This window comes from Mesocricetus auratus, unplaced genomic scaffold (genome assembly GCF_017639785.1).
Source record: "Mesocricetus auratus isolate SY011 unplaced genomic scaffold, BCM_Maur_2.0 Super-Scaffold_100010, whole genome shotgun sequence".
In the NCBI taxonomy this organism is placed as follows: Eukaryota; Metazoa; Chordata; class Mammalia; order Rodentia; family Cricetidae; genus Mesocricetus; species Mesocricetus auratus.
Window position 1 is genome coordinate 85,053,075 of NW_024429194.1, and position 24,863 is coordinate 85,077,937.

At 48.9% G+C, this 24,863-nt stretch overlaps 1 protein-coding gene across 2 annotated transcripts; it reads left to right on the top strand.

The window, feature by feature from the left end:
- The first annotated feature begins 11,063 nt into the window (after positions 1-11,063).
- Dnal4 (dynein axonemal light chain 4) lies at positions 11,064-24,529 on the top strand. Of its 2 annotated transcripts, none has more exons than XM_005066989.4 (4): positions 11,064-11,170; positions 20,882-21,089; positions 22,266-22,349; positions 23,462-24,529. In XM_005066989.4, the coding sequence occupies exons 2-4, from the start codon at positions 21,021-21,023 to the stop codon at positions 23,624-23,626; spliced, it is 318 nt and encodes a 105-aa protein (XP_005067046.1). In that variant the 5' UTR covers positions 11,064-11,170; positions 20,882-21,020; the 3' UTR covers positions 23,627-24,529. The 2 variants fall into 2 exon arrangements, with proteins under 2 accessions (XP_005067046.1, XP_012966813.1); XM_013111359.3 differs by having other exon boundaries at positions 11,081-11,206.
- The last annotated feature ends 334 nt before the right edge of the window (positions 24,530-24,863 follow it).

Consider the following 24,863-nt stretch of genomic DNA (forward strand, 5'->3'; position numbering starts at 1 on the left):
TGGTAGCAGATCTGCAGGCTCTGGAGGAGTTTGGAGCTGGCCTCAGCTCTACTCGCTTCATCTGTGGCACCCAGGTACAGCAGGTGTTGGGCGGCCCTGGCCCCAGCTGTCTGCTTCCAGTCAACAGGGCTGGTTCAGCCAGCACAGCTAATCCCAGGGCACGGGGCAGTGGACGGGGCACGGGGCCCAAGGCCCACTGCAAGGCCGGGGCAGGCCCCTTCTGAGACAGGGTCTCTCTCCATAGCCCTGGCTGTCCTGGAACTCACTTTGTAGACCAGGCTGGTCTTGCACTCACAGAGATCCGCCTGCCTCTGCCTCCCAAGTGCTGGGATTAAAGGCGTGCGCCATCACTGCCTAGCATGTGTTTCTTTTTTTTCTGGCTGAAACTTGCTGTGATTAAAAGCACATTCCACAGGGCCCAGCTTCCCCAGCACATATAACGTGCAATCTAGACCCTGCCCGGCCTCTTCTCAGCCCTCAGTCTCTCTTCCCCCTTTGCTCATCACTCTGGAAATGCTGGCCATCCTGCTGCTTCCCCACATGTGCCAGAAGGAGGGAATGTGCACATGCGTGTCCTCGGGTCTGGACTGCTCCTCCTCGTTTCCCAGCAGACTCACCTTGGCTTGCTACTTAAGTCTAATTTGTTACACAGCACTCACAGAAGTTTTGCTGACCACCTTGGGAAGCCCATACCGGCTTACTCAGCCCAGCAGGAAGCAGCATGAGAACTGAGACCTAGGAAGAGGCTTTGCCAGGATCACAAGGCTGGGAAATGACAGCACCAGGATGTTTACAAAGCCAGATTCCAGAAGAAACGCGTCCTTCAGTCAACATCTGTCACTGTAATTAATCCACTTACAAAAAGAAAGGGTTTGGGGGGCTGGAGAGATGACTCAGAGGTTAAGAGCACTGACTGCTCTTCCAGAGGTCCTGAGTTCAATTCCCAGCAACTACATGGTGGCTCACAACCATCTGTAATGAGATCGGTGCCCTCTTCTGGCCTGTTGACATACATGCAGACAGAACACGGTTTGTATAATAAATAAATAAATCTTTAAAAAAAAAAAGGGGGGGTTTGTTTTGCCTCACAGAAGTTTAGTCCACGATGGCAGGAGGGAGTGATGAATAAAACCACTCACCTCATGATCAGGAAGCAGGACAGACCCCACAGCTCCCTTTAAGGGTATGTCGCCAAAGTCCTAAGGGCTTCCTGCTAAGGACCCACCAAACAAAAGTTTCACAGCCTACCAATAGTGCCAAGTTAGGACCACACCTTAGACACATGGGCCTCTGGGACACATTTGTCTTCTAAACATACAAAGGCTACATGAGGAAGTGTGTCTGTACTTAAGGCTCCCTTTGTCCCTTCAGGGACATCAAAACACATGTTTAAGAAACAATAGTGGGCCGGGCGTTGGTGGTGCACGCCTTTAATCCCAGCACTTAGGAGGTAGAGGCAGGCGGATCTCTGTGAGTTCGAGGCCAGCCTGGTCTACAAGAGCTAGTTCCAGGACAGGCTCCAAAGCCACAGAGAAACCCTGTCTCAAAAAAACAGAAAAACAACAAAAAAAGAAACAATAGTGGGGGGCTGGGGAGATGGCTCAGAGGTTAAGAGCACTGGCTGCTCTTCCAGGGGTCCTGAGTTCAATTCCCAGCAACCACATGGTGATTCTCAACCATCCGTAATGAGATCTGGTGCCTTCTTCTGGCCTGCAGGCACACGTGCAGACAGAACACTGTATACATAATAAATGAATAAATCTTAAAAAGCAACAATGGTGGGACTTCTTTTGCAGACTCTCTCTCACTGAGTAGACATAGCGACATTAAATACACATCACTCACTAAGGCATCAGCCTGGGGTTGAGAGACAAAGGTCCCAGAGAGCAGAGTATTTCAGAGGGCTGCAGTTCTCCTTCCAGGGCACCTGAGCACCTATAAGAGATGCCCCAGGTGAGCAGCAGGTTCATATGTACAAGAACCCAGAGGACAAACAGGAGAGAGCTTCCTGTTAGAAGCAGCAGTTCAGGATGAGACACTCTGGGAAGGCTGTCAGGGGCCCACAAGTTACCCTACTGACTCACAATGCATTCAAAATAAGCCCAGTTCTCCCACAAAGGAAGACCTCAATCCTTTTGCTCATTAAATTAAAATGCCAGCCATTTCAACAATGGCTTGCTCTATGCAAAACAAACCCTTCCTGGACGGTGGAAACCTCATTCAAACCCTCAAACTGTGTTTTTGTTATATATGGTTCTTCATTACAAAGACAATGCTCAGATACATCTTTAAAGAGAGTGGCTGAGGATCCAGAGGGGGGAGTGGAATTTAAAGAGGGACTGGAGAGGTGGCTCAGCAGCTAAGAACACTAGCTGCTCTACCAGAGGTCCTGAGTTCAATTCCCAGCAATCACATGGTGGCTCACAACCATTTGTAATGAGATCTGGTGCCCTCTTCTGGCCTGCAGGCATACATGCAGACAGAACACTGTCTACATAATAAATAAATCTTAAAAATACCTAAAGTCCAATAGATATGCAAATTCCATAAAATTGCATTAAACTAAACACACACACAACATTCACACATATGCACCCACACATTTACACATATGCTCATGCATGTATACTCACACACACATACACATACATTCACATATTTGCACACACACAAGAACAAAGGAAACCACTGTCTCCATCATGATGACACTGCCCTTTACTTTTGCAGGGTGTTGTTGTTGGGGGACACTGGTAATGAGCACATGGGATTGATCTGTTTTTTTAAGGTTTACTTTCTATGTTTCTAAGGTTTATGCACCTGTGTATATTTGGGGTGTGGAAAGATGCGGAGGGGTTGTGCATGACTCCCTAGAGTTGGAGTCAGAAGCAGTTGTGAGCCACCATGTGGTGCTGGGAACTGAATCTGAGTCCTCTGGGAGAGCAGTCAATTTTCCAGCAGTGCCTTATTTTTATTTTTATTTTTTATTATTATTGGAGACAGAGTTTCTCTGTGTAACAACCCTGCCTGTCCTGAAACTCACTAGGTAGACCAGGCTGGCCTGGAACTTGAAGATATCCACCTGCCTCTGTCTTCTGAATGCTGGGGTTAAAGTGTGTCACCATTGCCAGGATGTTATTTTTTAGAACTGATTGGGAAAAGGAAAGGAAACAGCCTTCTCTGAGACCTGGAAGGAATGCAGCCCTAGGGACACCTTGATTTTAACCCAGTGAGACTCATTTCAGACCTGCAGAGCCAGCTATGATAAACTTATGCTCTCAAGTCCCTGAAAGTGTCATAGTTTGTTATGGAAGCAGTAGAAAAGTAATTAATATACTAACTCATAATAGGCTTGAACAAAAAGCCAGTCTTAAAAAAATCCACAAAATCTTACCAAGAATGAAACTAGAGATTTGTAACAAAAAAGGAATAATTACAACGGCTTGTAAAAGATGTAATACACTTTTTTATTTTGTTATTATTTTTTTGAGTCAGGGTCTAACTTGGTAACCCTTTCTGCCTACCTCTGCCCCCTGCGTGCTGGAATTAAAGGCGTGCAGCACTCAGTGGCTTGATGCAATCCACTTGAGACAAGGTCTCACTGTGTAGCCAAGGCTGACCTTGAACCCTGGATTCTCCTGCCTCAGCTCAGCCTCCCCAATGCCAAGTACAATTCTGGGTGTGAGCCACCACAGCCGGTTAGGAAGTCATCTTTGATCAGATAGCACATTGAACTAAACAATAATGAAAACAGACAACACCAACACATGTGTCTTGGGCAGGGTTTCTATTACTGTGATGAAACACCACAGCCAAATGGGGAGGGAAGGGTTTATTTTGCCTACACATCTTGGTCACAGTCCACTGAGGGAAGCCAGGACAGGAACTCAAACTTGGTGGGAACCTAGAGGCAGAAGCTGATGCAGAAGTCATGAAGGGGTGCTGCTTGCTGGCTTGCTCCCCATGGCTTGCTCAGCCTGCTTTCTTATAGAACCCAGGACCTCCAGTCCAGGGGGATCCCACCCACAATTAGCTGAACCCTCTACTATCAATCTCTAGTTAAGAAAACAGCCTACAGGCTTGCCTACAGTGGGATCTTCTGGAGAAGATCTCACAGTTGAGGTTCCCTCCTCTCAAATGACTCTGTTGTGCCAGGTGGATGTAAAACCAGCCAGCAGAACACTGAAAATGCAGCTGAGGTTCTGGTAAGAGGGGCGCTTGTAGTGCTAACCAGAAATGTTGGGGAAGAGGGAGGACTCATAGTCTGTAAGGTCTCATCCCCAGGATGGAAAGGGAAGAGTTAATTAAAACAGGAGGACAGAATAAAGATAAGACAGTAGAAAATCATAACAGGGAAAATGAGCTGGAGGGTTAAAACCACTGGACGCTCTGCTAGAGGACTTGGTTGGATTCCCAGCACCCATGTGGCAGCTCACAATCATCCTTAACTCCAGTTTCAGGAGATCTGGCTTCTGGGGTTCACAGGCACCAGACATGGGCATGGTACACTAACATATATGTAAGTCACCCATACACATAAAAATTAACTAATTAATTAAAATGAATAAATAGATTTTGAAAGAGGAAAATAAAATGGAAAACAGAAATATTATTGCTAGACTCAATAGACTGCACAGTAGGTTCTTTCTGAAGCAAGGTCATACATGTTGGCACATGGCTGTCATTTTAGCACTTGGAAGGCTGAACAGGAGAAGCAACAATTAGAGGTTAGCTTTGCTTATATAATGAGACTTTTTTTAAAAAGAAGAAAGAAAGAGAGTCAAAATGGTTAATTTCAGTGAAGAGGGTATAAGGAAATAGATGGGATTCCTTGGAAAGTTTGTTAAAGTTGGTTTAAAACCAGCTCTGTTCCAGAAGAGGGGAAACCTAGTTCTTTGCTCTCCCTTCTCCACAGCTAAGCACACACATGTGTGATTTCCTCCACAGCTAAGCACACATGCATGCAATTTCTTCCCTGACCCAGTGGCAAGCCTAAGAGCTCAGACACCCCCCTGCCACCTGGCCCTCTGGGTCATGCATGACGGGACCTCAGAGAACCTGCTCCCCATTGGGACCTTGGCCTGGGGCTCACAGAAGGAGATGGAATCGAGCCATAGGACACACAGGAGGGATCAGCGACGGGAACTGGCACAGAGTGAGGTCGAAACTCAAGGGACTTGTATTTGCCTGGGACCCCAACCCCAGGTGCTTATGTGCAAGAGACTAAAGAGCAGGAGGAGAAGAGGAGTGTGAGAGCACAGACAAGTCAGCGAGGGGAGCCTTCGGCAGAGGGGACCGGGAAGAGTTGGGTTCCCCCTGCTATGTACAGCTAGGGCCATGAAGCAGCAGGAAGGTGAACTCTGGCTGTCAAATGGAGACAGATACTTGATCCCATGGGGCACTGTGGGGTGAGGGAAAGGCACTGCTAAACAGGCATGAAACTTGGGTTTGGGAAGGACCACACTGACTGGAATGGAGAATTACAGAAGAGCAGAGCTATAGATGGTAGCTTGGGAAGGAAGTAGTTAATAAACAATGGCTCCCACTGCATTATTGTGCAGGGATGGGGCCTTGTGAGGAGACAGGACTCAGGAGTAACTGACTACTCACTGACTGGAGGTGGTCTATGATTGAGTAACTGTAAAGGTGACATTCTTGGTGTTAGGGGATATTCAATCACACTGTGAACCCCGAGTTTGCATTTGCGTTAATTAAATAAAATTAACCTTGGGTCAGGAGACTGAGTTAGTACCCACTTGACAGAAAGTACTCATAGAGCATCAGACGGCATCCAGGAAAGATAGAAACGGAGGAAATAGTAGGTAGGGTTTGGAGTGTCAAGCTTTTTCTGATTTGGCTAAGTAGAAGCACAGGTCTTTCAGAGGTGCCAGCAAAGAGGGAAAGTTAGATAATTGCAACCCAGCCTCTCTGAGCTAGCAGGTTTTTACCCCAGCCTTTGAATCTCTAGTCTTATAAATAGAATGATAGAGATTTAATTAAAGCTATTTTTAACAGCAGCAGCAGCAGCAGCAGCAGCAGGGGACAGAATTCCTGCCAGGCTACAGCCTGAGTGGCCAGGTCACTGCTAGAGAAGCAGGCCAGTAACTAAGCAGTTGCTGACTGAAATAGCAGTAGATTAGGGCATAGCTACTATGTGGAAATTAAAACAATACTTCAGCATCTGTGGAGGAAACTAAGTGTCAAGGCCAGCCATTTACCCAGATGGGGATATGGGCAGAGCAAGCTAGAGAATCCACTCAGTCTGAGACATTGTAACTAGCATTCTTCCCACCAGCCTGGTCCCAGAGCCACATCAACCCCTAATAACACACAGAGACTCTATTAGTTACAATACTGTCAGCAATGTCTTAACTATTAACCCATAACTATATATATATATGGTTGTATCCTACCAAGGATGACAGCTTCATGCCTCCTCTCTTCCCGGGATCACATGGTGACCCTCTACTCTTAACTACATTCCCCAGACTCCTCCTTGACTCTTAGTCCCACATATCTTGCTTCCCTATTGGTCAACAGCACTTTATTTATCAACCAATAAGACAAACATATACACAGAAGGCCTTCCCCCATCATCTCCTCTTTTCTGTCTAAATAAAAAGAAATGTTTGTGTTGTCTTTCAGTTGTTCAATTGCTAAGGGAGATATAACAACTGCTAAAATATACTTGATTATAAATGCTGCTGAATTAATCCAACTCATATATTTTAAAAATGCTTTGACTTCAAAATTTAAGTCTAAGGACAGGTTACTTTGGAAAAGAGGCTTTCTTTTTGTTTCCACACAAAATGAAAAACTGTGAATTCCTTCCAGACTTATATGGTTTGATGAAGCAAGACCCCCTGAAGCAGTGGCCTAGGTGATCCAACATCCCAAAACAGTTGAAATTATGCAGTTACAGACCACTATAGCCAGGATTTCTGGGTCTTTTAAGGACCCCAAGACAGCACCCCCAAACAGCAGGAAGTAGTTTGGAAAGAACGACACCCACATTCCCAAATATTGTTTATAAATGCTTGTTTTCATTTATACAGGGTTGGCCATATATGGTAATGATCATAGTCGATCTCTTTCTAAAGGGAAAAAAGGAAATATAATATAGAAATGAATACTTTGTATTGGTATGATTTTCATTTATTGTTACAAATTTAAGGTCAATTTTATGATATGTATATTTCTCCTTTTGTTTAAGTATTATGTTTATACTGATATTTTAAAATGTAATGCATAATTAAATACAGATTGTATATAGTCACCTATAATAGTCAGAACTTATAGTTAGATTAGTTAGGTTTTCTAGATATAGAGAGATACATTTGAGATGGATAGATATTCTTCAAACCTTTCAAAGACCTCCAGAAAATGGCATTTAAAATGGTTTAGGGTTTTTCTTAACAATGAGAAATGTCTGTTCCTGGCAGCACCAATCTACGTCGGAGAAGATTATTGGCATTGAAGAAACCCATCATGGAGTTTACTTTCAATATGGCAAAACCAGCCATTTGGGTAAGAAACTGCTCTTGCTTGGACTGTTTGACTGTTGCTGTGTAAACTTGACATGCAGGACCCACAGGAAAGTGACTACTAAACTTGCAAAACAAGATGGACAGTCTTGTTACCTTGTTTTTGCTTTTTTTTTTTTTTTTGGTCTTTTTGTTATTTTGTCTTTTTTTTCCAGAGCACCGAACCCAGGGCCTTGCGCTTGGAGTTGGGGATTTAGCTCAGTGGTAGATGGACAGTCCTGAAGGGTTCATACTTCATGGAAGAGTCTGCCAGACATTCTGCAGGACACAGAAAAATGACTGGGAAACTGCCAATGCAGATACACAATATAATATTTCCTGCTTCACAGAGAAGTCTGACAGTCTATGGACTGAAGATGGATGCCCCAACATTTCCAAAGAGCTTTGGGTGACTGTCCAGGTAGCCAGATGTCTCTGTCAATTCTAGTGTTTATATACTATCCTTCTGTGGTCTTTGATGGAGTTGAAGACAGATAGTTATAGTTTTCCTTGGTTATGATAAAAGATAAGCTACATATAAGACTTAAGACTCACACAGATAGGATAGAATACTTTCTTTAAATCGTGCTAATGGACTAAATACTGTAACTATAGTTCTTACTTGATAACTGTTTTGTTATATATTTTACTATGTTAAAGTTAAAACCCTTCTTCTTTAGACAGAAAAGAGGAGATGATGGAATGGTCTTCTGTGTATATTGGTTGATGAATAAAGCACTGTTGGCAAATAGGAAAGCAATATAGGTGGGACTAGGAGAGGTGGAGGATTCTGGGAAACAGAGGCACAGTCATTCCCCATGTAGGACGTGAGAGGAGTAAGAGGTCTGCACCCTTTCTCCGGTAAGAGAAGACCACATGGAAATACTCAGATTAGCAGTTATGGGTTAATAATTAAGTCAGAGCTAGCCAACAAGAAATGACCAACAGCTTCATAATTAACACAGCATCCTGTGTGTTCCTTTGGGACTGACGTGGCTCTGGGACCAGGCTGGCGGGAAGCATGCTCGTTATTAGACATGCTACTTGGGAAAGCTTGTGGTCTATCCTGGTAGAGGTGGCCAGGAATCTTCTGGCGATCTGGGCCAGGTGCACGAGAGAGGTCTGGAAAATAGAAGATAGGAGCAGTCAGAATCTAGGAGTAGGAGAGTAGAGGAACTATGGGTGTGGCTAAGAGTCCCAGGGACCGTCCTAAAAGAGCACTTCTCAACAAGGCACACATTGGGAGCACTGCTCCCTGGAAGACTTTCCCAGGGTATACACCTCCCACCTACAATTCCAGTGAGCACTGGAACTCTGCTTGGTGAGGAAGCCAGCAGTTAGAGAGCACTGATGTACTGTTGCTCTTGTCAGTGCGGCAAAACGCCTGGCAAAAGCAATTTAAGGAAGAGTAGTCCGGCTTGGTGGCCCACGTCTTTAATCCCAGCACTCAGGAGGCAGCAGTAGATAGACCTCTGAGTTTGAGGCCAACCTGGCCTACAAAGTGAATTCCAGGAATCAGGGCTGCACAGAAAAACACTGTCTCAAAAAAAATGCTGTTTCTTCTAGCTCATAATCCTGATGTCTATTCCATTATGATAGGGAAAGCATGACAGCCAGGACATAGCTCTGTTACATCTTGGTGACTCCAGTAGCAGAGAGGAGGGCTGAAAGCGGGTCAGGGCTATAACCCTCAAGGCCTGCTCCCCAGCTGCCTGCCAGCTAGGTCTGATGTCCAGAAGAATTCTACAACCTGCCCAAACAGTGCCACCAGCTGGAGATCAAGTTTGCACAACACAAGCCCATGGGTGACATTTCACATCCAAACCGTAACAGCTTGTCAGGAAAAGAAAAAAAAAACCAAAAAACATTCAAATTAAGGAGCAAAACAAGAGCCCACGATGGGAGTCAAATGAATTAGAGACCTCAGAGACACAAGAGAGTGAGGTGCCCTGTTAGCCAGTGGCTCTCACTGTTAGTGTGCAAAGGCAGCCTGGGAAAAACCCATGCTTCTGCCTCTCTCCATCACAGGAGACCCCAGAGCCTGCATTGCAAAGAGATCTATAGGTAGGCGTTACTTCTGTGATGGAGAATTGTGTGAAGATTCTTGTGGTTGGTGCTGCCAGCAGGGAAGATGGGTCCCTGGGAAACAAAGACTAAGAAGGTCTATCAATTTCTGCTTCTCAAAAGGTCACTGGTAACCACGAGAGAGGAAATTTCAGTGGCACTGTGGGAGTGGAAGCCAGATTGCAGTGGGCGGGAGAACGAATGGGAGGTGAGAAAGAGAAGATGTAAACACGGACCCCTTTCGGGAGACAGAAGTGAGAGCGTCATCCCCCTCAAAGGCTGCCCTCCGTCTCCTGGGGAAAGTTGAAAAACAGGATTAAGGAAATTAGGAGGCTGAATAAGACTTTCCACAGACCCTCAGAACTTTTCAGGGAGACAAGCTGGGAGCTGGCACAAGCAGCTGAACTCACACCGCTGAGTCTCAAACCAAACCGGGTGTGTCTGTTTTCAGTCTACACACCCAGATTAGGGTTAGCCCACTGCCCCAGATCAGAACTTCCCAGCAACGACTGTGCTCCATTATCACCTCACACCAGGAGGCATTACGTCTCAAACCTCTCCATCTATCTGCACTACACTGGCCCTGCACCCAGGCCTCTAAGAGCCACTGGCTACTCCCCAATAACGTATTGTCCCACTCTCCTTAGCCTTCTGGTCATCTTGGGCTCTGCTCACTTAGGTGCCTCACTTAGAAGAGCCGGTACCCTGCCCAGCCTCTGCTACAGAAGTGTGTGGAATAAAAGATTCCGTATCCATTTCTTCTCGTGGCTCTCTTCCTGCTGGACTGTGGCTTCCCCGGAATCACCAGCTTCCAGCCAGGGTCGAGCCGGCTAGTGGAGCTTCACTAATGAGTACATGTTAAGCATGGAGAAAATGATTAAATTATGGGGTACCCACTCTTCTCTTCACCTTCCCCTCACCCAGCTGCGTTAACACTCTGCATCTGATGGTACAAGTGTCTCTTAGTCCCTAGGGCAAAGCGACTCTGGAGGATGGGCACAAAGGAAAGAGGACTCGGGCTCCTTGTCCGGGCTTACTCCTTGATTCTCTCCTTCAGTCTCTCAAATTCTACACATCGGTTCAGATGGGATAACGGATGATGCTACAGGAAACCACTGTGTTGAGAATCAGTGGGAAAGTCCCTGTAAAACCATTACATAAATTCTGATTGATGTTATCAGGTTCTTGAGGTCCTTGTAAAATAGAAGACCAGAGTCACAATACCAACAAACTTCATCTGTCATTTCCAATGATGAAAACTCACAGGGCAATACAGCTTCCCGAAGTTTGTTTCTGTCCAAAGACTACTTCAGCCTGTCCGCGGACGCTCCCGGCATACTTAAGACGACTATAAGCGAAGCCCCGCCTCCACTGTCTCTAAGCCACGCCCCTTGCGTAAGCGCCGGCCTCCTAGGCTCCGGAATCAATTGGCACTTCTCTACACCAATAATAAGTGACATTTCTGTCAACGTCCGGTCAGGGGACGGGACTTCCGTGCTGGTTGCTAAGACACTCTTGCTCGCTCCTTGACAACCCTGGCGGGGGTGCGCTGGCAGCGGCCTCAGCTCCGGGCCCCGCGGGAGCAGGTGAGGCCGCCGGAGTGCGGCGGGCAGCGCGGCGGGGTGAGTTGGCCCGGAGGGAGGACTGGAGGACGCGCGGGGCGGCCGAGGCCTGGCCCAGCGCGAGGCCCCACCTTGATCCCCAGCCCGCGGTTCCCGGCCCAGGACCTCCCCTTGTCCCACGTAGAGGACCGCGGAGCTAGACAGTGTGACCTCCCACCCGCACTGTGCAGGCCGCGCCTCCCTCCTCACCTGGCCCTGGCTAGCTCCGTGCCCTCACAGCCTCCCTGTTGTGACTCCCGCAGCGCCCTGTCCCCGCGCCACCCCCATGCTGTCTGGTGGTCCCAAACGCCTCGTCTCAGACCACTTGGTTTGGAGATTTGGCGACGTCCTGGGACTCTGAGCTGACTATTGCCCGTTGAGGGGCGGGGGGGGACTTAGTTTCCTCATCGATAAAGGCGAAATTGGGTTGAACGGTTTCAAAGGCCTCTCGGACTCGGACGTCCTAGGATGTTGTTCTTGGACTCATCAACCGTCAGCTCCCCGGAGGATGTGTTCTCCCTTCTTCCCTCCTTTTATGTAACGCAAAGAGCTTGGCAGACCCAAGTTGGATTCCCACTTGTAAGAATCCTGGCAAGTTACCTGAGATCTCCTTTGGCAATTGAAGTCCAAAGGGCCCAGTGCAGTGTAGATTCAGCACCCCCTAGCTTCTTTTTCTTCCTGTGTGTATATATGTTCCTGTGTGTACAGGTTCATGTGGAGGCCAGAGGTCAACATTTAGTGTCTTACTCAATCACTCTCCACCTTATATTCTTTTTTTCTTTTCTTTTTTGTTTTCAAGACGGTTTCCCTGTGTAACAGCTCTGACTGTCCTGGAACTCACTTTGTAAGCCAGGCTGGCCTTGAACTCACAGAGGTCCACCTGCCTATGCCTTCTCAGTGCTGGGATTAAAGGTGTGCGCCACCACCACTGCGGGAGCTCACTGTTGGGCTAGATGGCCAGTGATCTCCAAGGATCTCTCTAGCTGCCTCTCCAGTGCTGACATCATAGGCATGACTGCCACACCCAGCTTTTATGCGGGTGCTGGGGAGAGAACTCAGGCCTTCATGGTTTATAAACTGAGACGTGCCCCCAACCCCCTAATTTCGTTTCTATGCCTCTTAACTATCTCACACTTTCCCTCCTAGGAGGAACCCAGAGATGCTCTGTGGAACCCACTTAGTATCTGCTGTCTGCAGGTGAACCTTACACCTGCTCTCCGGTTTGATCTTTTCCCTGCTTTGTGGCTGGGGATTCTTGGCAGGGGTGAGGAAGCTGGAAGAGGTTGATATGGTGACGTGAGTGTTGGACTCATAGCTTCCCTTTTCCAACCACACATGACTCCGTCATCTCTACTCCAGATGTCTCCATTTGCATTTTGCCAGCTGCTGAAATCAAACTGGCCTGCTTCTCTACCTGCCCATCTGGCTTCCCCATGCTCTGCCAGGCCCATTCCACTGAGGACTGAGATATTAAATTGTCTTGATTCTGTCTCCATGGGGACATCACATCCTTTCCATTCCTGAGGCTGGGGGGGGGTGTGTTATTGCTGTAGCTTTCTAACTGCTGTCCCTGTCAACTCAAGTCACAAACCACTGTGCTACCAGCCTCCAAGAACGCTCCAAGAAGCTAGGCACAGTGGTGCATGCTTGCAGTCTCGTGCTTGAAAGGTATTAGCAGCAGTTACTCAGTGAGTTCAAGGCTAGCCTGTGTTATGTGAAAGCCTATCTCAAAAAGCAAAATCCACACTTTTTATGCCTGGGTTTTAGAGCCCTCTATATTTCCTTAACCCATCCCAGCCCCTTTTCTTCCTTCTCATCTGTGTTCTGCCACCAGTCCCAGGAAGTCTCGAACTCTCTCTTGAAACCACTGCATTGCCCCTCTGTGTGGAGAGTCTCCTCCCATGCCCCCCAGACTGGGTTCTCACTCCCAGTGCTGACCCCCAGGGTGGGTTCTCACTCCCAGTGCTGACCCCCAGGCTGCCCTTTACTCCGAGCTTCTCATGCCACCCCTCCCATCCGCCTCCCGGTTCTCTTCCTTTCTTTCTGGCACGGATCCTACCTCCTGGGCAGTGTTTGTATGTGCTGGAGACTCCACGGTAGCAGTGCTGCTTCTTGCTGAGTTAGAGTGGCGTTGTCAAAAGCATACTCCTGAAGTCCTGTGTACCTGGGGTGGATGGAAAATCACGTTGCTTTGCTCAGCCATGTGTTCATCAGTACAGGGAATAGTGCCTGTCTGACAGGTTTGGGAGCGTGGTGAATATTTGAATGTATGTAGAATTCCTCTCCTGGTCTCTGGGTGAAGATCAGTATTAAGTAAACATGTTTTTAATTTTTTTGTGTGTGTATACATGTTCATGTTTTGGAATACCTGTGTGTACATGCATATGAAGGCCAGAGATGGGTGACAGGTATTTTTCTCAGTCATGTCCCTCCCACCTTATTTATTTATGTGTGTTTTTAGACAGGCTCCCTCTTCAGACCTATAACTCACTTATTGGCTATACTGGCTGGGCAACAAGCCTAGGATTCTCCTGTCCCTGCCTCTCCAGCACCAGGGTTACAGGCACATAGCATCGCATCCAGCCACCTCTGGGTGAGAGAACCAGAGGGTGTGACATGCGCATGCACCCCCAGTGTGCCTGTGGAGGTCAAAGGGAAACTTGGGAGCTGTCTCTCTCCTTCCACATGGGTCCTGGGGATTGAACTGGGGTTACCAGGCTTGCAAAACAAGCACTTTTGCCCGTGGAGCCGTCTCCCCAGCTCCGCACCCAGCAGGCCACGCTGAGCCATCCCAGCTCGTGTTTAGTGTTACCGGATGGCTTTGAATTACATTTTGGATATCTTTTGGACTTCTGCCATGTGCCTGACACTGGACTGATCATTCTGAGACAGTAAAAGAGACGGAAGTCCCTGAGCTCCAGGGTGTATGGACTCACGACACATGGTGAAGTCATGATCACTTTTAAGGTGGTTTCCTAGGAAATGAATCAGTGCTGTGTGCAATTCAAGGCTGTGATAATGTCACCTTTAATCCCTTACATTCGAATTTGTTCTGCTGCGTGGAAGAAGTGGAGCCTGTGTAACCCATGCTGTAGGCAGCTGCCATCATGCTGAGCCCATGGCTACCATGGTTATGATTTTTTATTACTTGTCTATAATGAAAATGTTTGGGATCTCATCCAAATATGGATAAGTCCATGGGGGTGTACTGTGTGAATCACGGTCGTTAGCATGAGGTGTTGGACAAAGAAAATGTTGAGTCGCCTAGCTCAACGAGTCAACAGATGTCTCTTCTAATTCCACCTCTCCCTCCCCTTCCTTCCTTTCTCTTCCTCCTCCCTCTCCGTGATCAAAGCATAAAGAAGTTTCCACTGGGCCTCAGTGTAATTGAGAAAAAGTAAAGATGTTTTAAAACCAAACGCGACAGCTTGTGTATGTGTAGAAAGGTAACTTTTGTTTTTGATTTTTGTTTTTCGAGACAGGGTTTCAGTTGTCCTGGAACTCGCTCTGTAGACCAGGCTGTCCTGGAACTCATAGAGATCCTCCTGCCTCTGCCTCCCGAGTGCTGGGATTAAAAGTGAGCACCACCAACCCCCCCCCAGAAAAGGTAACTTTTTAAATTCTGCAGTAATCCCACCCCTCTTTACTGTCAGCTGCCTTTTGTTTACAGCAGATGCTGGCCTGCCTGCCTCCCTGCCTGCTTCCATCCCTCCTTCCTTCTGTTTTCCTTAAATAAAGGTTTAAGGAGTCTCATGCCAGCCAGCAGTGTTGGTGCACGCCTTTAATCCCAGGAAGCAGAGGCATTTGGATCACTATGAGTTAGTCTACAGAGTTGGTTCCAGCCAGTGCTACACAGAGAAACCTGGTCTTGGAAAACAAGGGTTGTGGGGAGCGAGGGAGGGAAGACAGGGTCTCACTCTGTTGCATTGTTTGGCTGGAAACCCATTATAGAGGCCAGGCTGACTTCTGAGTGCTAGGATTATAGGCATGTGCCACCACACCCAACTAGATGATGCATTTCTGATGCCCTTACAGTAAAATTGGAGAGTGGAGCTCTCTGCTCTGGCCTGGCCTTGGTAACCCAAGCCTTTGGGTGTAGACAGAAGTTTCTGTCCTACAAACCGTTCCCAAATAACCACACAGAGGCTTAATATTAATTATAAATGATTGGCCAATATCTCAGGTTTGTTATTATCTAACGCTTACATTTTCAGTGAGCCTATATTTTTATCTATGCTTTCCACATGGCTTGGTACCTTTTCTCAGTATGGCATGTCCATCTTGCTTCTCTCTGCGTCTACTCACTACCCCTCTGACTCTGCCCTTCTTTCTAGCAGTCTCTGTTTGGCTCTCCCCCTAACCTTATCCTGCCCTCCTATTGGGTAGTTAGCTTCTTTATTAAACCAGTCACAGCAACATACATTCGCATGGTGTTAAGGAAAATGTTCCATATTTGGGGATCCAGTTATCACCTGATCTCACTGCTGTGTTCCTGGACCCTTCTCCTCATCTTGTCAGCTCTGTTGTCATTTGTTTGCTAGCGGCAGAGGGTGGACTTGCCAGAAAAAGCAGTGACGTGATGACCAAGGTGCACGGTGCATGTCCCTGGTGTGTGTATGTGGGAGGCAGGAGAAAGGAGCCTCATTTTTACAAAACAGAGCGACTGTAGACATTTGTTGCTCAAGCATAATCTTGGTTGCCTAAAAGTTAAAGAATGTGTTTCTTTAATGTGTCGGATTTTCTCATGTTATTGATCATCAAGTTAATGATCTGCATAAAGAAATAAACAAAATCTCCAGTGACCTTTGAATGGCTATCTTAGTTCAGATGGCTTCCCCCTTTCCTTGGTCCTCTGTTAGCTATTCTAAAAATTCTCTTATGCTTGCCATAATAGACTAGCCATGCAGGCAATGCGTTCAACTGTGGCCTCTGTTACAAACACAATTTTCTCCTTAAAAACTAAAAAAGGAGGGCTGGAACATGCCTCAGAGGTTAAGAGCACTGACTGACTGCTCTTCCAGAGGACCTGGGTTCAATTCCCAGCACCCACGTGGCAGCTCACAACTGTCTGTAACTCCAGGATCCACCACCCTCACACAGACATACATGCAGGCAAAACACAAATGCATACAAAATAAAAATACATTATTTTTAAAATGGAGATGTAGGAGGCACAGAGGTCTTTGTGCTTCCAGATAAGCACAAGGGGAACCTGAAATGTTAAACACAAGATTGCTTCTTCAAAGGAAGGCTGCATAGTCTAGTATCCCATCCAGAAAAGCGGGGAACAGATGTGGCTAATAGCCTGGGACCTTTGTGGTATCTGTGTGCCTGAGGCCACACTAGATCCTCCCCGAGACCCTTACCATGAGCTTGTCAATCTACAGACCCATCTTGATGGAAGATGTCACATGCACTTTACAGAGAGTTTTGGTGTGGTCATGTCTTAAGCTTTATTGTGCACATGGGATTGAATTCACCAGGAGCATTTTCACCAAACTATGCTGCTGTTAACTATACCTAAAATAAACTACTCCAGGTCAGACTCTCGAAGTTTGAACCAACACCCACTACTTAGTCATATTGAACCAGACTACTTTCTTGCCTCCTGTAGACCATTACTCTGCTGGCCATGATGGTCACAGAGACCCCCGAATGGGTAGAGGCAGGAGGCAATAGGCAGGCTCAGATAGGTGACTGAGCTGGAAGATGCCAATATTGAAGTTATTTCTTCCAAGGGAAAAGCATGGTAAGGTCAGGAAGATGGATCTGTGCTCAGATCCTGGCTCTACAACTCTTGGGCCAGCTACCAAACCTTTCTGAGCACTGGGTGCCTAATTCTCCCTCTCCCCTGGGGTCCTCCTGCGAGTTGGAAGCCAGTTCACTAGGGAGCTCTTGTAGTGTTGGAATCATTGAAGCAACGGATATGAAGGTGAATGTAGAATGTAGCCATGGTCCCAACCCAGGTTTACTGATGTCTTCATGACTCTCTTCCTCCAGTGCTAGAGCCAAGGCTGACCCGAGGTAGGAATGGAGAAGTGACAGTGTGCTGGCCCAGGGCTGAATGCATGGCTGGCTCTTAGGAAGGAGGACAGGGAAGTTCCTCTCCCTGACACCCCAGAAATAGGTGCTGATCCTTACTGTGAGGAAAAGCCTGCTCAGCCCCCTTCCAATTCAAAGACGAGGCTTAGGGGCAGGAGTACTTGACAGAATCAGAACAGATGTGACTTCAGACCCACCTGCAGAGTCTGTCTTTAGAAACATCATGACACACTCCAAAAGGTCCTGCAGTCTCTTGGTTATATAGTAGGTTAGAAGCCTAAGGACCAAGAATGTTCCAAATGTATCAGCACGTAAGCACATGAACACACACAGGAGCATGCACACACATATTCATGCATATACACACATGCATGCATACACAGTTTGTAAATGCTTTTGGCTTTACTTCCCAGAGATCATGTATTTTCCCCAAAATCATCGGGTTGAACTTTGCTACCCTGACTGTGGCACACTTACATTATTAAAGTGTGGTCTGGTCTGATGGAGCCTCTCGTAGGCACATGCTCATTCACATGGGAGATTGATAAGGTTATTAAAGCCCTAGTTTGTGCTATTTTAGGTAGCATCCGTTCAGCAGGGTGAGCTAATCGTGGCTGAATGACTGGAGCTGCACCAGAACAGTACAGGGTCATAAAACTGTCTTCCCTTTCTGTGTGGGTGCCCACCTTCTCTAACAGTTCCTCATCCTCTGTAAGTCTTAACCTGTTTTGGGTTGCCAGGAGTATATACAGTGATTAGGGAAGCTATTGTGTTCATTGGTCTGTAGCATATTTGTTGAATAATGTTGGCTGAGTCCTGGCTGGAGGGATGATAGTCCAGAGCATCAGGAGCTACAGGGCACTGGTGATTCACACCACTCAGACAACAACACTTGTGTCAGCCTGCCAAGAACCAGAGCACCATCTCCAAGAAGAAGCCCAGGCCTGGCTGTGGCCCCTTGTTCATAGCTCCAAAGCCAAGGCAGGAGGCAGAACTCCATTGTCTTACAGAACCAACGTCTAGACCTTAATGCTTCATTGGTTTGTTGACTTGTATATCCATCTTGCAGTCTAGGGATCCAACTCATGCCTTGCACCAGCTAAGCAGGCGCTTTTTCTCTTAGCCACACCCGCAGCCCCTAGACATAAGTGTTCTGACTTGGCATCCTCCGCTCTGTGTTGCTGCTCCCTGGAACTAGCCTAGGGACTTTTCCACTCTGTTCCTGAAGAGTGGACTCTGGTAGCACCCGTGAAGTCCTGTGACCTTCCACAGATTCTGTTTTAAGGCTAATATAGATGGAATTGCCTTGCGGTTGGTGTGTACCGTGGGTTCTGTGTTCCCTCCTGTCCCCTGCCTGGATGCCTTTCTTAGCTCTGAGGATGAATCAATTTGAGTTGAGGCACTTAAGTGGAAGATGCTGGAGCAGCTGCTTCCACACTTCAAGTCGTTCCCACTTGGATTTCTCAAAGGTAAACAAAGTGGAAAGCCCTGGCACCCCCTACCATAGCGCCTTGATGGAGGTGGCTGAGGAGGCAATAGCAAGGATGTTACTAAAGTAGGAGCGTAGGATGGCTTAGGAGACAGGCTTTAACACTAGTGAGCGGAGATGAATGGCCCTTTGGATTTTGTGGAACAAGAAACCTGACCATAAAGTGCAGTGAGATTGTGCCTGGTAAACAGCCAGTGCATATGCAGAGACAAACAGAACCTGCTAAGACCCAAGTTGTACAAATGCCCAGAGTTAGAAGACAAGTGGAGCCATCTGTCCCCTGGGAAATCAGAAAACACCAGTGTCGTGGAATGGTGGAGTCCGTGCCAAGCTTGGAGTCTTGCTTGAGGATGCCCACCGATGGTGTGGCACTAAGGGTGGCACAGTGCAGCCTGGAAAGAGTACCCAGAAAGCTCAGTGCTCAGCCAAGCCAGATGCAGTCACCCTAGGACCACTGGCACTGGGAGTGGAGGTGGAGCCCTCCCATCACTGTCATGTGAGCCAAGTCAAATGTGCAGAAGAGCCCATGTGTGTGCATGAAGTGAGGGAGCAACTCTGGGGCAATGGCTCCCCTCACTCCTCAGGCGAGAGGTAGCAGCTCTCTGCCTCCACTCCCTGGCTCTAGCTTCTGCAGTCATCACCATGGAGCTCTGCATAAAGACTGAGTGCTGGGAACGGGGGCTGGTGCGTGGCGCTTAATCCACACCACCTCCTCTTACCCCCCCTCCCCTTGTTGGCAGGCACAGTGGCCTGTGCCTTTATTCCCAGCTATTTGCAGACTGAAGCAGGAGGGTCATTTGAGTCCACAAGTTCCAAACCAGCCTGAAAAACCACTGTCTCAAAATATATATACCTCTTGGTTACTGTGCTGACCATCTTGGAGTTCAATAGCCATGCAGTGAAATCAAATTTACTACAGATTTAAGAAATGTGGCTGAGCTGGTACCAGTTCCATCAGTGACCAGCAGCACAGCCCAGGGCAAAGGAGTTCTCATCAGTGACTGGGGCCACACCCATGCCAGGGAAGTCAACGAGACAAGCATGCGGTGCACTCCTTTAGTTCCAGCACTCAGGAGGCAGAAGCAGGCCAATCTCTATGAGTTCGAGGCCACCCTGGTCTACAAAGTGAGTTCCAGGGCAGCCAAACCTGTTACACAGAGAAACCCTGTCTTGAAAAACAAACCAACCAAAACAAAAACTGCTACCATGATGTATGGCCTCATTTGTCCATGTAAATTGCTAGAAAGGTTCATCATCACAGTGGTTTGTACCCATGCATGTCAGTACCTCTGAGGGGAAGCCGTTTGATTTCATTCTAGGATGCATGAAACTGGGATGCAGAAGCATCCTGACTTGTTCGGGGCTGGTGGTCATTTAGGCGGCAGTCCATCTGTTTGTGAAAAGCTCTGCCTGTCATTAGATGCCCAGATCTGGTGGGGAAAGTGTGTTTAAGAGTCTAGAAACCCTGTCTCAAAAAGGGGGTGGTGGTGCTAGACCTACCATATCCATCTTGAGTCTCCCTGTGAGCCAGGGGAAGGGGAGACAGCTGCCGACCAAGTGATACCCACATGCATGGCACTGTGCCACTCCGCATGCTTGACTCGTTGACTTCCCTGGCATGGGTGTGGCCCCAGTCACTGATGAGAACTCCTTTGCCCTGGGCTGTGCTGCTGGTCACTGATGGAACTGGTACCAGTGTCTGGGCCTTCCAGCTCCTGGACCAGCTAGACAGGACCTGGTGGCTCTAGGGAGAGTAGTCAGGGCCAAGAAAGCCACACAACACTGTTCTTATTCTGCAGAGCAGGGTCTTACAGAAGGGACCCCTCCCTTGGTGACAGGCTTAAATTGTCAGTGGTCATCTGTGTATTTGGCTTCCTTGATACCAAACAGACTGCCACTGGCACTCAGAAACTGTCCTTGTTAATTGGTAGCTCTCAGCTCCATCCCTGGCCTGGCCCACAGTCAGGATCTGTCTTGACAATGACAGTGTGTTCTTGCAGCATCTCGGGTTGACTCACCCTCCGTCTGCAGACTTGCTGGCCATTTGGGAAATGAGGCAGAGGCGTTGAGATGGGGAGGTGTCAGATTGTCACTGAGACATTTCTAATTTGTGATGTGTGGCTTTGAAGCCAACTCTTTCCTCCTGCTTTTCCTGTTCTTTGCAGCACCCCTTGGGGAAAGACATTTTCTGCTCCCGCCAAGTTGGCAAGGCCTGCTTCCCAAGCCTTCTGGGTGGCGTGACTACTGGGCCCAGCACCTCCTGAAAGCCCCACTCTCTCCTCCTGAGGGCACACTGGGAGGATCATGGGAGAGGCAGAAGGGAAGAAAGAGGACGCTGACTATAAGCGACTGCAGACCTTCCCCCTGGTCAGGGTAAGCCTGGGGAGGGAGTAAAGCAGCTACCCAGCCCCACAGCCTGCAGAGGGTGGAGCTTGGTGTGAGAAGGAAAGGGTTCTGCTGGCTCCAACCCCGACATCTAACAATCAGTGATTCATTCTTCATCCATTCATTCATTCACCAAGTTATGTTCAGGCCACCTGCTCTATGCCAGGCATGGTCTGGGCACTGTGGAAATGTGGCAAACAAGGCAGATGACACAATGGCGGGCAGTAAGTGCTATAAAGAAGAGCCGAGCTGGTACAGAGGCCAAGTCCTGGAAGAAGTCAGTCAGGCCAGTGACCCTCCTCAGGTTAGGTGGCAGGCCTTGCGAGAGCCCAAGGAAGGATCTGCTTCTCAAAGCAGCAGTAGGCACAGGGCACTGAGTGGGACAAGCTTGACGTCATCAACATAGCTGACTTGAGCCCTGAGGAGTGGCAGGATGAGGGTCAGAGTGACGGTGGGGTCAGTCGTGCTGGCCTGGCTGGCAGCCTGGGAGGAACATGGTCCAAGGGCCCAAGGAGCAGTGACGGGCAGTTGTTGTTGGTGACGTTGCCTCATGTTGCTAGAAAGTCACTCTTGCTGTGGTTAGGAGTGGACTCAGAGGAAGGGCTAAGACTGCCGTTGCCCGGTGACATAAGATGCGGTGGCCAGGCCCTGTAGTACGGGTGTGAGGTCGGCCCAGCCAGGCTGCCCACGGGGGTGGATCTGGGTGCCAGGAGAAGAAAGGCAAGGACGCCAGACAACCGAGTGAGGTCACCTGGGACATGGAGTCTGGAGCCCAAGGAGGGCACAAAGGCATGGGACCCTCCCTTGGAAGGCACAGCTGTGTGGAAGGACTTGGCTGCAGGGGGAGAGGATGGAGACTGACCCTGGCCTCCATATGGGAGGCGGAGGAACCTGGCAAAACCGCCTGAGAAAGGAGCCAAAGAACAGGAGGGAGCGGGGCCTCCAGGAGCGCCGGGCTCGGAAGGAGAGCCTGCTTCTTGTGCTAGGCCTGCCTCCCACACGTGCTCTCGCCCCAGCTGTAGGCCCCAGGCAGGGAGAAGTCACTTGCCCAGGACTGGGCCAGGGAAGCCTCCTAGTGCCTTAAGCGTAAGACCAAGAGGCTGGCCAGGAAGGCCAGGTCACAGGCTAAGCCTCTTTCTGTTTGTCACCCTGCCCTGTCTCTAGCACTCGGACATGCCAGAGGAGATGCGAGTGGAAACCATGGAACTTTGTGTCACAGCCTGTGAGAAATTCTCCAACAACAACGAGGTATTGCCATCAGTACAGGCGGCCCCTCGTGCCTCTGGTGATCCTGTGTGATAGGGTGGCTCCAGAACCCTGTGGCCAGTTCCAGAGTCCTGCCAGGACAAAGCTAGAGCCTTGCTTGGGAGTGGTCACTGTTCTGGAAGGCCAGTGAGAGAAGAGGTTGGTTCTAGCCAGGGTACCAAGGGCCACACCCAGCCCCAGAGGGAGGGTAGCCAGCAGGCCTCCATACCACCTCCACCCCCAGACTCAAGTGGGCTATTGGCTAGGGCATCTTTCTGGGCTCCATCCCAGCTGTGAGCACAGGGCTGTCAGGCATTCATCCATGAATTCATCTATCCATTCAGAAAGGGTGGAGTCCCAGCTTGGTGACAGGTGTTTTGCTCCAGGTTTTGGGAATTTGGCCACAGGTATCAGCCCAGCAGTGCCATTCGTGAGGCTGTGGTGAGAAAGAGGGTGATGGTGTGGCCACACCCCATCTGCAACATTCCCTCACTGAGTTCTCAAGACAAGCCATTTCTCAATTCTGAACCCAGAGCCCTAGTCTGTAGGCTAGGGCTGGTGGTGGTGCCTCTTTTCTGAACCACTGAGGTGGTGGGGACATGGTGCTCAGTGTCCCTAACCCTCTTCATGCTGAAGGAAGCTTTGGAAATGGCCTGCATGGGAAGTGGAATGTCATTGCTATGTCTGGGGTCTTTCTGGGACCAGTCGCACTCGCTGGTGACAAGCTTCCCTCAGGACCCACGCTGTGTCCTCACACTGAGCATCCTCAGGCCGTTATCCCTCTGGTCCCCACAGCATCTTTGGGCCCCATTTTTCTGGTTCACGGCTGAGGATGCTGACACTGGTCTGGAACTCAGAGTGACAGCCCTCAGCCCGGGCTTCTCGAGCCTCCGTCTCTTCCTGCTGTCACCAGTTCCTTCCTGATGAGGTGTCCAGGTGCTGTTCCCATGTCATAGCCCTGCAGGAGGTGCTATGCAGAGCTGTCTGTGGTGATCTTGCTGGCAAACTGGAGGCAGGCTGGGGCAGCAGCCATTTTTGCCTAGAGCTTAGCGCCAGGCCTCTCCCTCCTGGCTTGGACCTGTCACTGCCCCTGATTGGCATCTTCTCCCTTCCAGAGTGCTGCAAAGATGATCAAAGAGACAATGGACAAGAAGTTTGGCTCCTCCTGGCATGTGGTGATCGGCGAGGGCTTTGGGTTCGAGATCACCCATGAGGTGAAGAACCTCCTCTACCTGTACTTCGGGGGAACACTAGCGGTGTGTGTGTGGAAGTGCTCCTGACAGCGTCCCGCCGCTCTCCTGCCTCTCCTCTGGGCTGGGGAGCAGCCCTAGGCGAGCCTGGCTCCTGCAAGGAAAAATCAGTCTTTTATTTGTCCTTGTGTACCGGTTTCCTGAGCCACACCCAGCATTTGAATTCAGTGATATCTCCACTCCCAGGCTCTCCAGTGTCTCTCTGAGTCCTGAGCTGTGGACAGGCATCTCTGTGCATTGAGGGGTGGGATCATGGGACAGGTGAAGGGGGTGAGGTCATGGGATTTTTCTCCTTGGAATGGACTGGTCCCACCATTCATCCCAGGAACCCCAAAGCCCTTCTACCCGAAGGACTGCTGGGAAGTATCTCTTGCCCTTGTCATTAGTCGCTTTGTGGAAGCAGCCTAAGAAGAGGCCTCTCCTCTCATGAGACACAGGACACTTCTCTCCTTGTCATTTGGGAAGGGGGGGTTTCTCTTCCCTTCCCCAGCCTAACCCAGGACTGAACAGACCACCATTTCTTACTGGACCAGCAGTTCACAGCCCTGGCTTTGGCGTGAGAATCACAGTCTTCCCGTCCCCTTCTCCCAGCCCGGGCCACACAAACCTTTCATGCCACCTCCATCAACTCAGCTGCATGGCTGAGAGCTAGGGTCATGGTGTAGAGCGAGTTCTCAAGACGTTGCTGAACTCTGGTGAGACACGTAGGCCAGGAGTGCTCTCACCGTGAGGCCCCGTTAGCAGGGAAACCTGGCCTGCCAGGGACTTCATCAGGGACCGCATGCTGTTTGTACTTCTTACCTTGCTGGCTTTTCTAGATTCTTTTTGAGTGTGGGAAGAAGGGTTTTAGTAGAAGGGTGAATCATATTTTACACAGCGGTCTTATTTATATAAACGTCTTGGGTTTTACAATTAAAATGACTAAAAACTAAACTTAGTCTATGGTGTATTGAAGTTTCCTGGAACAAGGGCTGTGTTCTTCCCTACTGGGCCTGCGTGTCCAATTGCAGCAGATTTCCATTGGATCCCTGGACAATGATGCCAAAAAGACCGGTGCTCCCGGGAGGGGTGAGCGTGCTTGTGTATGTTTGTGTGTGTGTGTGTGTTCCTGCACAGGCCTGGAGAATTGTCACCAAAGCTATCTGGGCAGATGGGAGGAGCAGGAACTAGCCCTCCTGGACCAGGTAGGAGAGCTCCTCTGCCCCACTGGAGTTGCTCCAGAGAGATGGGCAGCACTGTGCATGGGACTGGAAGAAGTGGCCAGGTG